This window comes from Mustelus asterias, chromosome 27, assembly GCF_964213995.1.
Source record: "Mustelus asterias chromosome 27, sMusAst1.hap1.1, whole genome shotgun sequence".
NCBI lineage: Eukaryota > Metazoa > Chordata > Chondrichthyes > Carcharhiniformes > Triakidae > Mustelus > Mustelus asterias.
In genome coordinates, this window is record NC_135827.1 from 2,203,447 (window position 1) to 2,220,614 (window position 17,168).

At 43.7% G+C, this 17,168-nt stretch overlaps 1 protein-coding gene across 1 annotated transcript in view; it reads left to right on the forward strand.

Annotated features, from left to right (window-relative positions):
- The window catches only part of LOC144480062 (rho GTPase-activating protein 32-like), a 159,999-nt gene that overhangs the window by 76,239 nt on the left and 66,592 nt on the right, over nt 1–17,168 (forward strand). The window contains exon 6 of the mRNA XM_078199235.1: nt 11,687–11,789. Coding sequence (XP_078055361.1) covers nt 11,687–11,789 — 103 coding nt within the window. The remainder of the gene's footprint in view (nt 1–11,686; nt 11,790–17,168) is intronic.

The following is a 17,168-nucleotide window of genomic DNA, read 5'->3' on the forward strand; positions in this document are numbered from 1 at the left end:
GAGATTGGTTCAACTGGGTCTGTATTCACTGGAGTTCAAAAGGATAAGCGGGGATTGGATTGAAACGCATAAAATTCAAACAAGGCTGGACAGACTAGATGCAGGGAGGATGGCTGGGGAATCTAGAACCATGGGACACAGTCACAGTATATGGGGGAGACCACGAGGAAAGATTTCTTCACTCAAAGGGTAGTGAGTCTATAGAATTGTCTATCACAGAAGGCTGTGAAGGTCAAGTCACTGAACATATTCAAGAAAAAAATAAATTTCTTTTAGATTATAATGGCTTCAAGGGGTATGGGGAGAAAGCAGGAATATGGCATTGAGTTGGAGGGTCAGCCATGATCATATTGAATGATGGAGGAGAATGAATGGCCTACTCCTCCTAGTTTCTGTGTTTCTATCCCATTTAGCAAGATGGTAACGCCACACAACATGATGGAGGCTATCCTCAATGAGAAGAGGGGATTTAGATTCCAGAAGGACTATTTGGTGATAACTCGTATTTATACTGTCATGGACAAATTGGTGAGGATGAGGGGTTGAGTACGTTTTTTTTCTCTTATTGGTTCCCTCACCATCTGCCATGGATCCAGTTTGGCAGCTATGCCCTTTAGGATTTTGCCACCTCAGTCAGCAATGGTGCTACCAAGCCACCCTTGGTGTTGGACATTGAAGTCCCCCGCCCAGATACATTCTGCATCTTTGTCACCCTCAGTGCTTCCCAAGTGGTGTTCAGTGTGGTAGAGTGCTGATTCATCAGCTGAGATTTGGGGTATGTGGAGGAGGGCTGTGATACGTAGCAAGAAGTTTTCTTGCCCATGTTTGACCTGATGATATCAACTTTATGGGGTGCAGTGTAGGTGCTGAGGATTCCCAGCACAATTCCCTCCTGACTGTATATCACTGTCTCACCACCTCTACTCAGGAATGATAGGTGTGTCTGGGACATGATCTGTTAATGTATAATTCTGAGAGTATGACTGTGTCTAGTTTGTGAGACAGCTCCCCAATTTTGGCAGTTGTGACAATACAACTACCCACCACCTCCCTAATCAACTAAGCTTTCAAAATCCTGTCCTCACATCTTCTGTGGCTCAGTGTCAATCTCCTTTTGAAATGCCTTGAATATTTTACTTGGTTAATGCTGCTATATAACTACAAGTTGTTGTTGGCTGAAGAGCTTGATCATATCAGAAGAGCTTGTTAGTTTTGTTTACTATATTGAGGCTCTGTGACTCTGGCAGACAAAGATTCTCCAGGAGGGCTGCTGAAAACAATGATCTTCAGTCAGATCATTGCTAAGCGACGGACTCTAATGTAAGAAAGCAAAACATATTACGTTCATGGGAAATGTTTCATATCAGATCACAACACAGATACCGCACTTAATCACTACCTGACCAGCAAATTCAATCTAATAATGTTATTTTGGGCAAATGTTTATCTGGTTTAGTAATTGTCAAAATGTATATTGCATAGTGGTTGCAATTGCACATCAGCTCGACTCTCTTCTCGGTGCTAATAAGGTGCATTTTCTCCGCTATGCCCATCAGAATAGGTTTGTTTCTAACTCGTGTCCTGTGCTTGTGGTTTGGTTTCAATGACAGAGCCTCATTTGCTGTACTTTCTGAGCATGTTCCTGCTTGGTGTGAGGTGGAAAATTAATTTAGTAATGTTTAGAATGAACCTCAAACAAAAGGGTGAAGTGATTGCAATGTCTGATTGTGTCAGTGGAAGAGCTTTGAATCATGGTCACAGTTTAACATTGATGAATTTCTTGACTTAGTTGCACCTGGCTAATGAGGTGGACATTTTTAAAGATTGAGAGATTCATTTTGCAAATCAGCCAAGCTAACTGACCACAGCTAGGATATTGGTGGGAAAACTACAGTGCCCCTTGGCCAGGGGAGGGGAAATTTCAGCCAGCGTTCTTTTCCACCCTGTGATCTCTGCTGGAAACTTTGGGCTGAATTTTCATCTTGAGGTGGAGGTGTCTTTGGAAGTGGGCATGTGCCAGTCTTTCCAGGGAGGCAACATGTGAGGTGTGATGGCCACCCATCTGCCCAGCGGTGGATAGCCAATTAGACCAATTGAAGAGTTGATTGAGGGCAATCTTCACATGCCACCTGGACTTTCCAGATCCCAGACAGGTCGTCCCCCCCCATGTGGCTGGAGCCCAGAGATTATCTTGACCTGCCCCAGGCTGCCCCTGCCCCAGTTGCCCCGCCTGGGACTATGTCTCCAAACCGTGACCTGGCTGTATGTCAAAGATCTCAAGCGCTTCACGTACTTTGAATTACACTGAAATGTAATAGCAGTTTTTCAGGGAAATTACTTCAGCGAAGTAATCCTTTCATTTAATTCGGTGATTAAGATCTGGTGAATCAGGGTTTAAAATTCAATCAAATTTGCAGTGATGGATTGAACAAATCAGTGATTAAGATGTCACCACTTATCCCTCGACCAACAAAAACAGATTAACTTCATTGCCTAATTTCAATTATTTTCTTCCGAAGTACAATTTGGAAGCTCGATGTACCCTCAAGGATACACCAGCTTCTTAGTTCTTCTAACATTGTAAAATATTCTGAGGCAATTCATAGTTTATCAGGTAAAATTTGACACTGAACCACACAAGATACTGAAACAGATGTTAGGTTTTAAGATACATCTTAAAGGAGCAGAGAGGTGTCGGGAGGGAATTCCAGAGCTTTGGGGTCTACAGAGCTGAAGGCATGAGCACCAGTGGTGAAACAGTTAAAGTCTAGATGCACAGCAGGCCAGAATTGGAGGAGTGATATTGGAGGATTGTAGGGCTGGGTTTTTTGGAGGTGGGGAGGGTGAGTCTATTGATGGATTTGAACATGAATCATAGAATCCCTACAGCGCAGAAGGAGGCCATTCAGACCATTGAATCTGCACCAACTCTCCGACAGAGCATCTTACTAGGCCCACCCCATTCTCTTCACCTCACGTATTTGCCCCAGTACACATCTTGAAACACTAAGGGACAATTTAGCATGGCGAATCCACCTAACCTGCACATCTTTGGACAGTGGGAGGAAACCAGAGCACCTGGAGGAAACCCACGCAGACACGGGGAGAATGTGCAAACTCCACACAGACAGTGACCCAAGGCTGGAATTGAACCCGGGTCCCTGGCGCTGTGAGGCAGCAGTGCTAACCACTGTGCCACCATGAAGATGAAAAGTTTAAAATTCAGGGCATGGCTGGAACAATTAGCAAGCACAGGGTTGATGATTGGGTAGAACTGGCATGAATTAGAATGTGGCCAGCAGAGTTTTGGATGAGCTGCACTTTAGGAATGTTGAAGGATAGGTAGCTGCCAGGAGAGCATTGTGGAAGTCACTCTGAGAGGAATACGCTTGTGGATTTCAGCAGTAGATAGATTGAGACAGGACAGTGAGAGATAACATAAAGGCAAAATACTGTGGATGTTGGAATCTGAAACAAAAACAGAAAATGCTGTCTTCCACCTTCTTCCGTCAGGAAAAAGATACAAAAGTCTGAGGTCACGTACCAACTGACTCAAGAACAGCTTCTTCCCTGTTGCCATCAGACTTTTGAATGGACCTACCTTGCATTAAGTTTCTCTACACCCTAGCTATGACTGTAACACTACATTCTGCACTCTCTCGTTTCCTTCTCCTCTGTGTACTCTATGAACAGTATGCTTTGTCTGTAGAGCGCAAGAAACAATACTTTTCACTGTGTACCAATACATATGACAGTAATAAATCAAATCAATACTTTTCTCTCTTGGTACCTTGGGATAAAACGTTCAGTCCAGACAGCCTGTCAGTTTTCTAAAATAATGAAAACGTAACCTGAACTGAGAAACACATTTCCTGTGCATCAGGATGACAAATGAGAACATTAAACAGGTATTGGGATAGGATGTAAAAAAAGGGGCTAAGTGGAGAACTGTCAAACTCAGCAGAGGCCTCGTGCTCTGTATAAAGTTCAACAAATCTCCAATGTCCATGCTGGATGATTTACATAGGCATGTCAGTGTGCCAAATGAATTTTATCTTGTTGTGTGGGAGATCTGTTGACTTTTATACACAACAGGAAGTCTCCTGGCCCATAATACTATGCAGAGTTTGTCTCTTCACATGCCCTTTTAGTTTTCTCTTTATTTTCTTGTGGTAATAGCTGTTTGGTTTTACTGCGCTCCAGCAGCTTTGCATTTTACAAATATTATAAGATGAAAGGGTGAACGGAGAAAATGTTTCCACTTATAGGTGAATCCAGAATGAAGGGACATAAATATAACTGATCACATAAAGAATTTAGGAGATATTTATTTACACTGAGTGGTGAGAATGTAGAACTCACTACAACATGGAATGGTTCAAGTAGAGAATATTGAATAATTTAGAGAGTGGTCTTGATGCATATACATGAGGGAGAAGTAAAGTAACCCAAGGATCTTCACAGGCCTGTTATTACATTGAAGAAGGAATTATAAGACAGATCACCAAAAGCTTGGCCAAGCAGGTACGAGTTGAGGAATATCTTGAGGAGGAAAGAGAGGCAGAGAAACAGTGAGGTTTGTGGAGACCTTTTCAGAGCTTGGGGTCCAGGCACCTGAAGCCATGGCCACCAATCGTGGGCAAAGGAAGTGGTCAGAGTTGAAGGAATATGCGTTCTCAGGCTCCCGTCCTTATCTATAACAGGTGAGCAAAGTGAAAGTAATTGTCACCAAATGTGGCTTTGGAATGTTCCCTGTGAAATAAAATGGTGATTTTAATGACATGTAAACCTATCTTTATAACTGAATGAAACTAATCATTGTTGTCTTAGAATAATACCAGCTCTTACAATGCTCTTTGCCATGATATACCCTGCAAAATGAGAGCAAATCCAGAATCGCCTGCGACTCGATCCAAATTGAAATTTGATTGGCTACTCTGCATGCAGTGTACCTGGAGTGAGGACACTTGCAGTCTGGACTGGATTGTTACTGCTCAAGTGGACAAGGGTAGCATTAGAAAAATATTAGATTGATGCAGTGATCATGGAAAGGAAAAAAAGGGTCTGGAGTGGAGACGGTCTCTGCCAGGACTGCTATCTAATTTAATCTCTGATATCCGATCCCTTTATTGCCTGTTCAGTCCATTTTGAATGGATGAATCTTCTTTCCATGTTATCCTTATCATTGCAGAAACAACAGTGCCCACTGCTTTCCTACTTCACAGAAGCTGCTTCATTAACACAGTATGTATGTACCATGCCTCTAATTATTGACACAAGGGGGCATGAGGGGGAGACGATGGCTGAGTGGTATTATTGCTTGGCTATTCATCCAGAAACTCAACTAATGTTCTAGGGACTCGGGTTCGAATCCTGCCATGGCAGATGGTGGAATTTGAATTCAATTTTTTTTAAATCTGGAATTAAGAACCTACTGATGACCATGAAACCACTGTCGATTGTCAGTAAAACCCATCTAGTTCACTAATGTCCTGCCACCCTTACCCAGCCTGGCCTACTTGTGACTCCAGAACCACAGCAAGGTGGTTGACTCTCAACTGCCCTCAGGCAACTAGGAATGGGCAATAAATGCTGGTCAGTCAGTGACACCCATGTTTCACAAATGACTAAAAAAAAGAGATATTTTATCAATCAATAAAGGTTGGTAGGCAGATTATACCTGTCCCTCATTCATCGATTAATTTCACTCCCCACCTCCTCCCCATGTTTTTCACCCTCCAGAAGTACAAGAACTGCGGGCCATCTGGCCCCTCGAGCCTGTTCCGCCATTCAATAAGATCATGGCTGCTCTTTTCGTGGACTCCACTCCACTTATCCACCCGCTCACCATAACCCTTGATTCCTTTAATGTTCAAAAATCTATCTATCTTTGCCTTAAAAACATTCAATGAGGTAACCTCAACTGTTTCACTGGGCAGGGAATTCCACAGATTCACAATGCTTTGGGTGAAGAAGTTCCCCCTCAACTCGGTCCTAAATCGGCTCTCCCTTAATTTAAGGCAATGCCCCCTAGTTCTAGTTTCACCCGCCAGTGGAAACAATCTCCCTGCTTCTATCTTATCTATTCCCTTCATAATCTTATATTTTTCTATAAGATCTCCCCTCATTCTTCTGAAATCCAAAGAGTATAGCCCCCGTCTACTCAGTCTCTCCTCATAAACCAACCCTCTCAATTCCGGAATCAACCTAGTGAATCTCCTCTGCATCCTCTCCAGTGCCAGTATATCCTTTCTCAAGTAAGGAGACCAAAACTGTACACTGTACTCCAAGTGTAGCCTCACCAGCACCCTATACAGCTGCAACATAACCTTGCTGTTTTTAAACTCATCCCTCTCGCAATGAAGGACAATATTCCATTTGCCTTCTTAATTACCTGCTGCACTTGCAAACCAACTTTTTGCGATTCATGTACAAGGGCACCCAGGTCCCTCTGCACAGCAGCATGCTGCAATTTTTACCATTTAAATAATTGTCTATTTTGCTGTTATTCCTGCCAAAATGGATGACCTCACATTTACCAACATTGTACTCCATCTGCCAGAGTGTTTGCACATTCTCCTCGTGTTTGCGTGGGTTTCCTCCGGGTGCTCCGGTTTCCTCCCACAGTCCAAAGATGTGCGGGTTAGGTTGATTGGCCATGCTAAAAAATTGCCCTTAGTGTCCTGGGATGCGTAGGTTAGACGGATTAGTGGGTAAAAATATGTAGGGATATGGGGGTAGGGCCTGGGTAGGATTGTGGTCAGTGCAGACTCGATGGGCCGAATGGCCTCTTTCTGTACTGTAGGGTTTCTAAGATTTCTAAGATTCTAAGACCCTCGCCCACTCACTTAGACTATCTATATCCCTTTACAGATGTTCAGTGTCCTTTGCACACTTTGCTCTACCACTCCAACTTAAGGTCATCTGCAAACTTTGACACACTACACTTCGTCCCCAACTCCAAATCATCGATGTAAATTATAAACAATTGTGGTCCCAACACTGATCCCTGAATTGGCAGACAAGTGGCAGGTGAAGTTCAATGTAGAGAAATGTGAAGTGATTCAGTTTGGTAGGAAGAACATGGGGAGACAATATAAAATATAGGATTCAACTCTAGAAGGTATGGGCATGGAGGAGCAGAGGGAACTCGGGGTTGCGCGTGCGTGCGACATGGGAGGAAGAACAAAACGGGAAAGCTGGTAAAAGCGTGATACATGTGATATATATAAATGATTTGAATGACAAAGATTGCTGGAGTTGCGGATAGTGATGAACATTGTCGGACAATACAGCAGGATATCGATAGGCTGGAACATTGGGCGGAGAAATGGCAGATGGAATTTAATCCAGATAAATGCGAAGCGATGCATTTCGGTAGATCTAATGTAAGGGGGAGCTATACAATAAATGGCAGAACCATCAGGAGTATAGACACACAGAGGGACCTGGGTGTACAAGTCCACAGATCCTTAAAGGTGGCAGCACAGGTGGAGAGGATGGTCAAGAAGGCATATTGCATGCTTGCCTTTATTGGACAGGGCATAGAATATAAATGTTCGCATATGATGTTGCAGCTGTATAGAACGTTGGTTAGGCCACATTTGGAATACTGCGTCCAGTTCTGGTTGCCACATTACCAGAAGGGCGTGGAGGCTTTGGAGAGAGTACAGAAAAGGTTTACCAGGGTGTTGCCTGGTATGAAGGGTCTTAGCTATGAGGAGAGATTAGGTAAACTGGGGTTGTTCTCCCTGGAAAGACGGAGGATGAAGGGCGACCTAATAGAGGTGTATAAAATTATGAAGGGCATAGATAGGGTGAACAGTGGGAAGCTTTTTCCCAGGTTGGAGGTGACGAACACAAGGGGTCACGGGTTCAAGGTGAGGGGGGCAAGGTTCAACACAGATGTCAGGGGGACGTATTTTACACAGGGTGGTGGGGGCCTGGAATGCACTGCCAAGCAAGGTGATTGAGGCGGAAACGCTGGGATCGTTTAAGACTTATCTCGATAGCCACATGAACAGACCGGGAATAGAGGGATACAAACGAATGGTCTAGTTGGGCACATGAGCGGCGCAGGCTTGGAGGGCCGAAGGGCCTGTTCCTGTGCGGTATTGTTCTTTGTTCTTTGAATGATTAAATGGAAAGTTTGTTCATGGCCAAAGGGAGCGGTATGGGACAGAAAGAAACAAAAGATGGATCTGACAGAGGTGTGATGGCAGGGTCATGAGGAGCTGCTGTCTGAAAACAGAAAAAAGAGAGAAAAGCCAAAACCAGCAAAGATACACAAAATGAAATGGATGCAGAGTTTACAATCTAAAATTATTGAACTCACTGCTGTGTCCAGAAGGCTGCAGAATGAATAAAAGAAAGATATGGTGCTGTTCCTCAAGTTTGCCTTGTGCTTCATTGGAACACAGCAGCAGCAGGCCATGGACAAAAAGATCAGAGTAGCAACAAGGTGGAGAATTAAAAGGACAGGCTGCCCTGGGTCACATTTGTATATTGAACAGAGATGTTTCACAAAGCAGTCATGATGTGGAGATGCCGGCGTTGGACTGGGGTAAGCACAGTAAGAAGTCTCAGAACACCAGGTTAAAGTCCAACAGGTTTATTTGGCAGCACAAGCTTTCAGAGTCTCGCTCCTTCATCAGGTGAGTGAGGACTTGTGTTCACAAGCAGGGCATATACAGAAACAAACTCAATTTGCAAGATAATGGTTGGAATGCGAGTCTTTGCAGGTAATCAAGTCTTAAAGGTACAGACAATGTGAATGGATTCTGAGTACATTGGGGAGATCATGCAGACGCTGCAACAACAGATGCATCAACACCGCTCGACAATCACCAGGCAGAAGTGTTCCCTCACAGTCGGGGAACATTTCAGCAGTCACGGGCATTCAGCCTCTGATCTTCAGGTAAGCGTTCTCCAAGGCAGCCTTCACAACACACAACAGCACAGAATCGCTGAGCAGAAACTGATAGCCAAGTTCCGCACACATGGGGACGACCTCAACCGGGATCTTGGGTTCATGTCACATTATCTGTAACCCCCATGACTTGTCTGGGCTTGCAAAATCTCACTAACTGTCCTGGCTGGAGACAACACACATCTCTTTAACTTGTGCTCGGCCCCCTCTCCCCTTACATTGTCTGTACCTTTTAAGACTTGATTACCTGTAAAGACTCTCATTCCAACCATTATCTTGTAAATTGAGTTTGTGTCTGTATATGCCCTGTTTGTGAACACAAGTCCTCACTCACCTGATGAAGGACCGAGACTCCAAAAGCTTGTGCTGCCAAATAAACCTGTTGGACTTTAACCTGGTGTTGTGAGACTCACAAAACAGTCACCAGTCCACATTTGGTCGGCTCAGTGTAGACAAGACCATATCATGAGCCTCATTTACAGTTTACTAGATCAAAATAAATACAAGTAAATTGCAGTTTCACCTGGAAAGTTTAGAAGTTTAGCCCCTGTTGTAATGTCATAGGGAAGCACATCAACCAATTTGTACGTAGCAATGTCCTGCAAATGACAATGAGATAATGTCTGGCTAATTTGTTTTAGTAATGTGAATTGAGGGAAAATATTAGCCGCCGCATCAGCTTTTCTGTTTGGGTGGGAAGAGAAATTGATTCTGGACAGATTTGTTGTAAAGATTCCGCTTGCTGTCTCGATGCTTAGTGTGGAATTATATGACTGTAGGTATTTATTTTCTGAAGTCAGTGCATTAGGGATTGAACTTGAAAACTTCTGTGTTATTTATGATTTAGCGCCACACTGTCCATTGAACAATTGTGATGACGTACAGATTAACATCTCATTATGTTGTGTTGTGGTTAACTGTGAGAATCCATTGAGTCTTCCATTTCCTTATTCATCTGTTACAATGCTCCAAAAATATTTATTCTTGAATTGAAGGGTAAGATTCTACGGGTGTGTAACAAAGCAATAGTAGGAAAGGGATGAGTATTGGGGGAGAGCTTACCCAATAATGTATCTTCAGAGGGGCGGCACGGTGCCACAGTGATTAGGATTGCTGCCTCACAGCGCCAGGGGCTCAGGTTCGATTCCCGGCTTGGGTCACTGTCTGTGCGGAGTCTGCAAGTTCTCCCCATGTCTGTGTAGGTTTCCTCCAGGTGCTCAGGTTTCCTCGCACAGTCTGAAAGATGTGCTGGTTAGGTGCAATGGCCATGCTAAATTCTCCCTCAGCGTACCCAAGTGCCAGAGTATGGCAGTAGTGTTAATGTAAGCCTACTTGTGACACTAATAAATAAACTTTAAATAAATAAAAAACTAAAAAGTTGAATAAATCTGAAAACCCCTCAACCCCTTAAATGTTCTCCTGCCTGAAAGTTGGCTGCTTTTTAGCCCCTTGTGTGCTGATTGCATTTTTATTTCACAAAGTTTTCAGAATCTATGAATTGAACATTCAGCAAAAAAATGGCTAGGTATAATGGATGCCGTAATGTAAGAGTTATCCTCCTTACAAATCTTGACCTGGTGATCCACTGCAGTTTTAAAACATGATTCCGTTTAGCTGACTGATCTATTCAATGGTGCATGTTTCTACTTGTGTACTAATAAGTACAGACATCTCAGTATTACCTGAGAGTCTGTACTGGCTTCCTCTGGTTTCATTGACACCTGCAGTCCAGGGAGAATCTCTGGTAAGATATGCCTGTCATTGCTGGCAATGTCTAGGAGCTTCTCAACTTTTTGGAGTCTCCGATCTGTCAGTACACTGAAAACCTCCTTTGTTTTGGCCTTCAAAGATTTTAGCAGTGAATTCACTATGATCCTGTTTAACTTAAGCAGAGGGATTGTTGTAACATAATCTATGAATGGTTTGAGTTTGTAGAACAGAAACATACTCTGTGCTCTCAGAGTAATTGAGCCACATTGTACTGTTCTTGGGAGGGGTTTATTTATTTAGTTACAAAAGCTGCTGAAGGTGTAACCATTTCAATAAACATTTGGCGAAAATACTATAATGAGACGAGCAAAACATTTGCTGAGAAACAGAATCCAGGAGCTCCCTCACGTTGAAAGGCAGTGGGATGGGGAACTCTGCCAATTGTTTACAGATCAGCCTGGAGTAACTGATATTGGCCTTTATCCTAACCTAAGCATTCAGACAGTTTTGCAGAATAGACCTTTATATGATTGTGTCAATTGAATGTGAATTACCTTGTGCAGTAAACTCAATGCAGAAAATGGCTGGTAGTGTTTCTGGAGCAGACTTATTTAAGGGATAGGGCGGGGATGGGCCTAAGTAAGATGCTGTTTCAGACAGTCGGTGCAGACTCGATGGGCCAAATGGCATCCTTCTGCGTTCTAGAGATTCAATGGATTTGATGGATTGTACAAAGCTGCAAGTAGCAAATTGATGGAGAAGGAGGTTGGTTAGGATGAGGTGATTCCAGTACTTCCAAGGATAAAATAACATATTCTTCCAAAACATCCCTGAACGGTGCACCTGTCCAAGAATGCTTGAACATTTCCAGCTGGATTCATGACGCCTGTACGCAGTTATGTTTATAACCATGGTTTACCTGGTAGAGGAGGATCGGAAAGGAAATTGCTTACCTGGCGCTGAGTGTAAATATGATTGTTTTCTTTCTCTTGAACCTGAGAGGAATGTTTTATTTTCTGTTTTTGACAAGTCTCCCCTTCTCCTCAGTCCCTCAGGTACTTAAAAGCTGCACAGAGTTTATTGAGAGGCATGGAGTTGTGGACGGCATCTACCGACTTTCCGGAATTGCATCCAATATTCAGAAACTACGGTAAGCTGCCACAGTAGAAGATTGGAGGGTTTGTCACATGGTCTCACGAATCTTCCTCTTAATTTACTTAAAGTCCAACTGGAGGTTAAGTAGTATGTGAAAGGGAGGAAAATACATTGGTGGACTGTAAACTTTTTTTTTGCTGAGCACTCATCCGTTAAAGCAATGGGAGACCCCATCACATTGGTAGAAAATGCCGGAATGGCAGAAGCCAGCTCCTTACAGCGTGTGTGAACTCTGCTACTCCACTGCGAAGCAGCATTGGATCACGATGGACACTTTCCAGGGACCTGAGGGAGATTGATGGACATCTTCTGGACAGTAGGTTTCCTCCCAAACTCTCCTTTTTGCTATGAGGGCCTATGGTGACCAAATATGAAGTGAACAAAACAGGATTACAAGGTGAAAAATTCCAACACATAAATTTGGAGAATTATTCAATGACCATTAACCAGAAACACAGGAGCAGGTCCCTCAGCCCAAAGCCAGTTTCAACATTTAGTAAATAATGACTGATCGATACCTCAACTTTATTTACCCATTTTAGCGCCATGTCCCTTACATAGCAAAAATCAAGACAGACTTGATCTCAAAACTGCCAATTGCCTCAGCATCCACAGCCTTTTGTGAGAGAGAGTTCTGGATTTCCACTGTCCATTTTGTGGGAAATAAATGCTTGCTGCAGAATGGCTTAGTTCTAATTTTAGGTTATGAAACAGAAGGAAATATGCTTCTGCAGCTGGGTGGGAGAGTTTAGGTAACAGCTTATGTTATAATGGGAATTTCCACAAGAATTCTACTAATAATTTTCCCCTGCATTTAGTTTCTTGTTCCAACATTAGAAGCAATTCCATGCCGCCCATCACTTTCTACTACTCCCTGAGTAATTTAAAGGCACATCTATTTTTTTGTTGATGTTATCTGCTCGCATTCCATCGTCCTCTCTCCTTGAGGTTGTTGTCCTTTAGACGTGGTTCCGTGGGTTTTGGCTACTGTATGGGAAGCAACCAAGAGCAGATAACAAGTTAACACTGTTGCTGTTACACTGTGCAAATTCAGCAACCCTAGGTTCATGTCCCTGCGGTCTGACCACTCACTGGATATTATGAGATGATAAACGGAGATGAGGCCATTTATTTTTATCTGAATGTCACTGACTGAGGGTTGGTTGCTGCTTATTTGTTTTTATGTATGTCCATGTGTAACAGCAGCAGTACCAAGCTCCACTTTATATAGCACCTTCAACATAGTAAAATGTCCCAAGGCATTTCACAGGAACGTATCAGACAGGTGAAGTCCCGGTCAGTGGTGGAGTGGAGAAGGGAGTACGGGATGAACGGGGCTCGAATTGGAGGAAGGCAGCTTTTTTGGAGGGTTATAGGGCTGAAGATAGTTACAGACAAAAAGAGGGCGAGACTGTGGAGGGACTTAACACTAGGGTGAGAGCTTGAGTTTCAGACGTTGGCAGTGCCAATATAGGTCAGTGAGCAAGTGATAAGTGAACAGAACATGGTGTGAGATAGGGCACAAGCAGTTGAGGTTTGGATCAGCCCAAGGCGATGGAAGGGGAAGCTAAGTATTTATAGTTCTCTGTGAATATGCAGTCTAAACTAAATTTTGAACCATGTTCATAAGAGTAGAATTACTACATAATTTAATACATGACCCTATTTCCTTCACGCACAAACGATATTTGTCAAACAAAAATCACTTGGATTTTGTCCTTTGATGTTTTCTTCCTCCTTTTTTATTGATGAAATATCTTGTTGCACAGTTTGCGTTTCCTCAAGTTGCTTCACAAAGTATCAGCCATTCTATCTGTAACTGCTGATACCAGCAATATACACATCAATTTCCCTGATTTGTTGAGAGCCAGCCTTGAAACTGATTTGTACCTCATTGACTATTTGATATGATTCCAACTCAAAATACATTATTTTGTAACATGCAGGAGAACACAGAGTAATGTTTGTAGAATTCCTCAACTGCAATATATAAATACATCATTCAGCTTATAGTAATATACTCTGCATTTTTCCAATTTGACACAGCTGTTCATGAGAAGGGTAAACAAGGTAAATGCAGATCAGAGAACCTAATCTCTGTATTAGGTAAACTACTGAAGGTTGGTATGCAGGATAAGCTGAGTTCTCAAAAATAGAATGCTCGTCACCTGCAGAGAGAAAAGTACAGACTAACAATTCATACTGGAACTTCAGAGAATGCTGTTATGTACTCCTGTCCACAGAGCCTTTCCAGGGGGTCCACAACACAGAGCTGGTCTTTCATGTGGACAGCTACCATGGACAACTGCCCAGGGCACTACTCTCAATAAAAAGCGAATGAGCAGTGGACAGAGTATTCTATTATCTTTAGGCCTCTGCTTTCCACCTAGTCGTCAAATGTTTTCCCCTTTATTCCTAATCTCTCCGCACTTCTGCTCTCCCCACTGCAGTATTCGTGACTGCACAGATACTGAAGCAGTCCATGTCCAAATGCAACAAGACCTGGGCAATATCCTGGCTTTGGCTGGCAAGTGGCAAGCAACATTTGTGCCACACAAGTTCCAGGCAGTCTTCAACAAGAGAAAATCGAACCATCTTGACATTCAATGGCATTACCATTGCAGAATAAGAATCAATACTATCAACATCCTGACGGGTTATCATTGACCAGAAACTGAACTGGCCAGCCATATAATGTCGCTACAGGAGCTGGTCAGAGGCCCGGAGTCCTATGGCAAGAATCGTAGAATCCTACAGTGCAGAAGGAGGCCATTCGGCCCATCAAGTCTGCACCGACCACAATCCCGCCCGGGCCCTACCCCACAACCCCATGCATTTACCTCTAGCTAGTCCCCCTGACACTAAGAGGCAATTTAACATGGCCAATCCACCATCCAGATAAATGCTTGATTGACATCCCATCCACAAACATTCATTCCCTCCATCACCAATGCACATTGATGACAGTGTGTACCATCTAAAAGATACATCACCTAGACTCCCTAGACAGCACCTTCCAAACCCATGACCGCGATCATCTAGAAAGACAAGAGCAGCAGATACATGGGAACACCACCACCTGCAAGTTCCCCTCCAAGCCACTCACCATCTTGACTTGGAAATAGATCGTCATTCTTTTACTGTCGGGGGGTCAAAATCCTGGCACTCCCTCTCTACCGGCCGTGTGGGTGCACCAATGCCACATAGTTTGCAGCGGTTCATGAAGATGGCTCACCACCACCTTCTAGAGGACAACTGGGAATGGGCAATGCTTGCTGACATAGCCAGCGGCGCCCACATCCATGAATACATTTTAAAAATACAAAATGTGGTCAATAACTGTGGTGAGCTGAAGGCACAGATAACCAGATGGAAATATGTTGTGGTGATAATGGAGCAAGGACGTAGTGATGAAATTTATCACACACAACTGGTGTGTTGTGTCCAACTCTGGGCACCTCACTTTGGGAAGGACATGAAGGCTTTTGAGAGGTTGTAGAAAAGATTGATGAGTGTTTCCAGGGGTGAGGATAACAAAGTCACAAAATTGTACAGCATAGAAGAGGCCCTACAGCCCATCAAGTCTGCACCAACACATGAGAACCACCTACTCTACCTACCTAATCCCGTTTACCTACACTTGGCCTGTTATGACAAGCCAAGTGCTCATCCAGATACTTTTTAAAGGATATGAGACAACCCGCCTCCACCACCCTCCCAGGCAGCACATTTCAGACCATCGCCACTCTGTGGGTAAAATAGTTTTTCCTCACACCCCCCTTAAACCTCCTGCCCTAATAACCTTGTACACCTTAATCAGGTCACCCCTCCGTCTTCTCTGCTCCAACGAAAACAACCCAAGTCTATCCATCTAACCACCTAGAATCATAGAACCATAGAGACATACATTGGAGGTAAGGCCATTCGGCCCATCAAATCTGATACACACTATCATCAAAACAACAATTATCACCAAAGATGGGTTAACCCCATTTTCCAACATGGGTTCCAGAACAGGGAATATCAAGAGATTTCAAAGGTCCACCCAAATACAACCTGAAAAGTGGTAAGACTTTCAGCCTCATTTATTCCCCAAGCAGCGGATTCTAGATAGCTACCACCCTCTGAATAAAAAAGGTATTTTCTCAAATCCCTTCTGAATCTACTAACCTTTATCCTGAAACTATGCCCTCCCGGGACGGAGGTCCCAACAAAGGGAAACAATTGCTCCCTACTTGCCCTATCCAGGTCCCCCACAGTCTTCTGCACCTCAAACATGTCCTTGAGGGAAACTCATCACCCTCACAATACCCAGCGAGGACACTCACACGGATAACCCCCCGGGTCCCCAAGGGGCCTGAACGTTTCCCTTGTTAACCACTACAGCTCTAGGCATTTACAGAATATTTTAGGATTCTACCCAATGCAGTACACAAGCCCACCCCCCCCCCCCCCCCCCCATCAGGCCCCCTCTTTACCTCCTCAAGTTTCTCCTTCCCTGACCCCCAAGTACTTCACAAACAAAAGAACCTCCCTTTTTCCCCCATCACATAAATACACCCTCCTCCACCACTCCGCACAAGAAGACTAACATGAATAAAAATAGAAAAGCTTCAGGAGACAACAAGCCACAATATACGGGCCAGGCATCACAAGGGGCAACAAGGGTTGGACGTGAACTGAACAAAAAGTGTCAGAGCAAGTGGAAACGGGGACACGTCCTCTTTCTGTCTGACCCCAACCACCTGTCTTCATAATGTAAATGTTCCATCCTAAGTAGCCTCCTGGTGAATTTTCTCTGCACCCTCTGCAGTGCAATCACATCCTTCCTGTAATGTGGTGACCAGAACTGCGCACACTACTCCAGCTGTGGCCTCACCAAAATTCTATTCAACTCCAACATGACCTCCCTGCTTATGTAATCTATGCCTTGATTTATAAAGTCAAGTGTCCCATATGCCTTTCTCACCACTCCACTGACATGCCCTTTCGCCTTCAGAGATCTATGAACAAACAAGCCAAGGACCCTTTGTTCCTCAGAATTACCTAGTGTCATGCTGTTCATTGAATACTTGTCTAATTACTCCTTCCAAAGTGTATCACCTCATACTTTTTAGGGTTAAATTTCATCTGCCGCTTATCTGCCCATTTGACCATTCCGTCTATATATTCCTATAGCATAAGACACTTAACCTCACTGTTGACCATCCAGCCAACCTTTGTGTCATCCACAAATTTACTAATCCTGTCCCCCATATAGTCATCTATGTTGTTTATATAAATGACGAATAATAAGGGACCCAGCACAGATCCCTGTACTACGCCACTGGACACTGGCTTCTAGTCACTAAAGCAATATTCTGTTATCACCCTC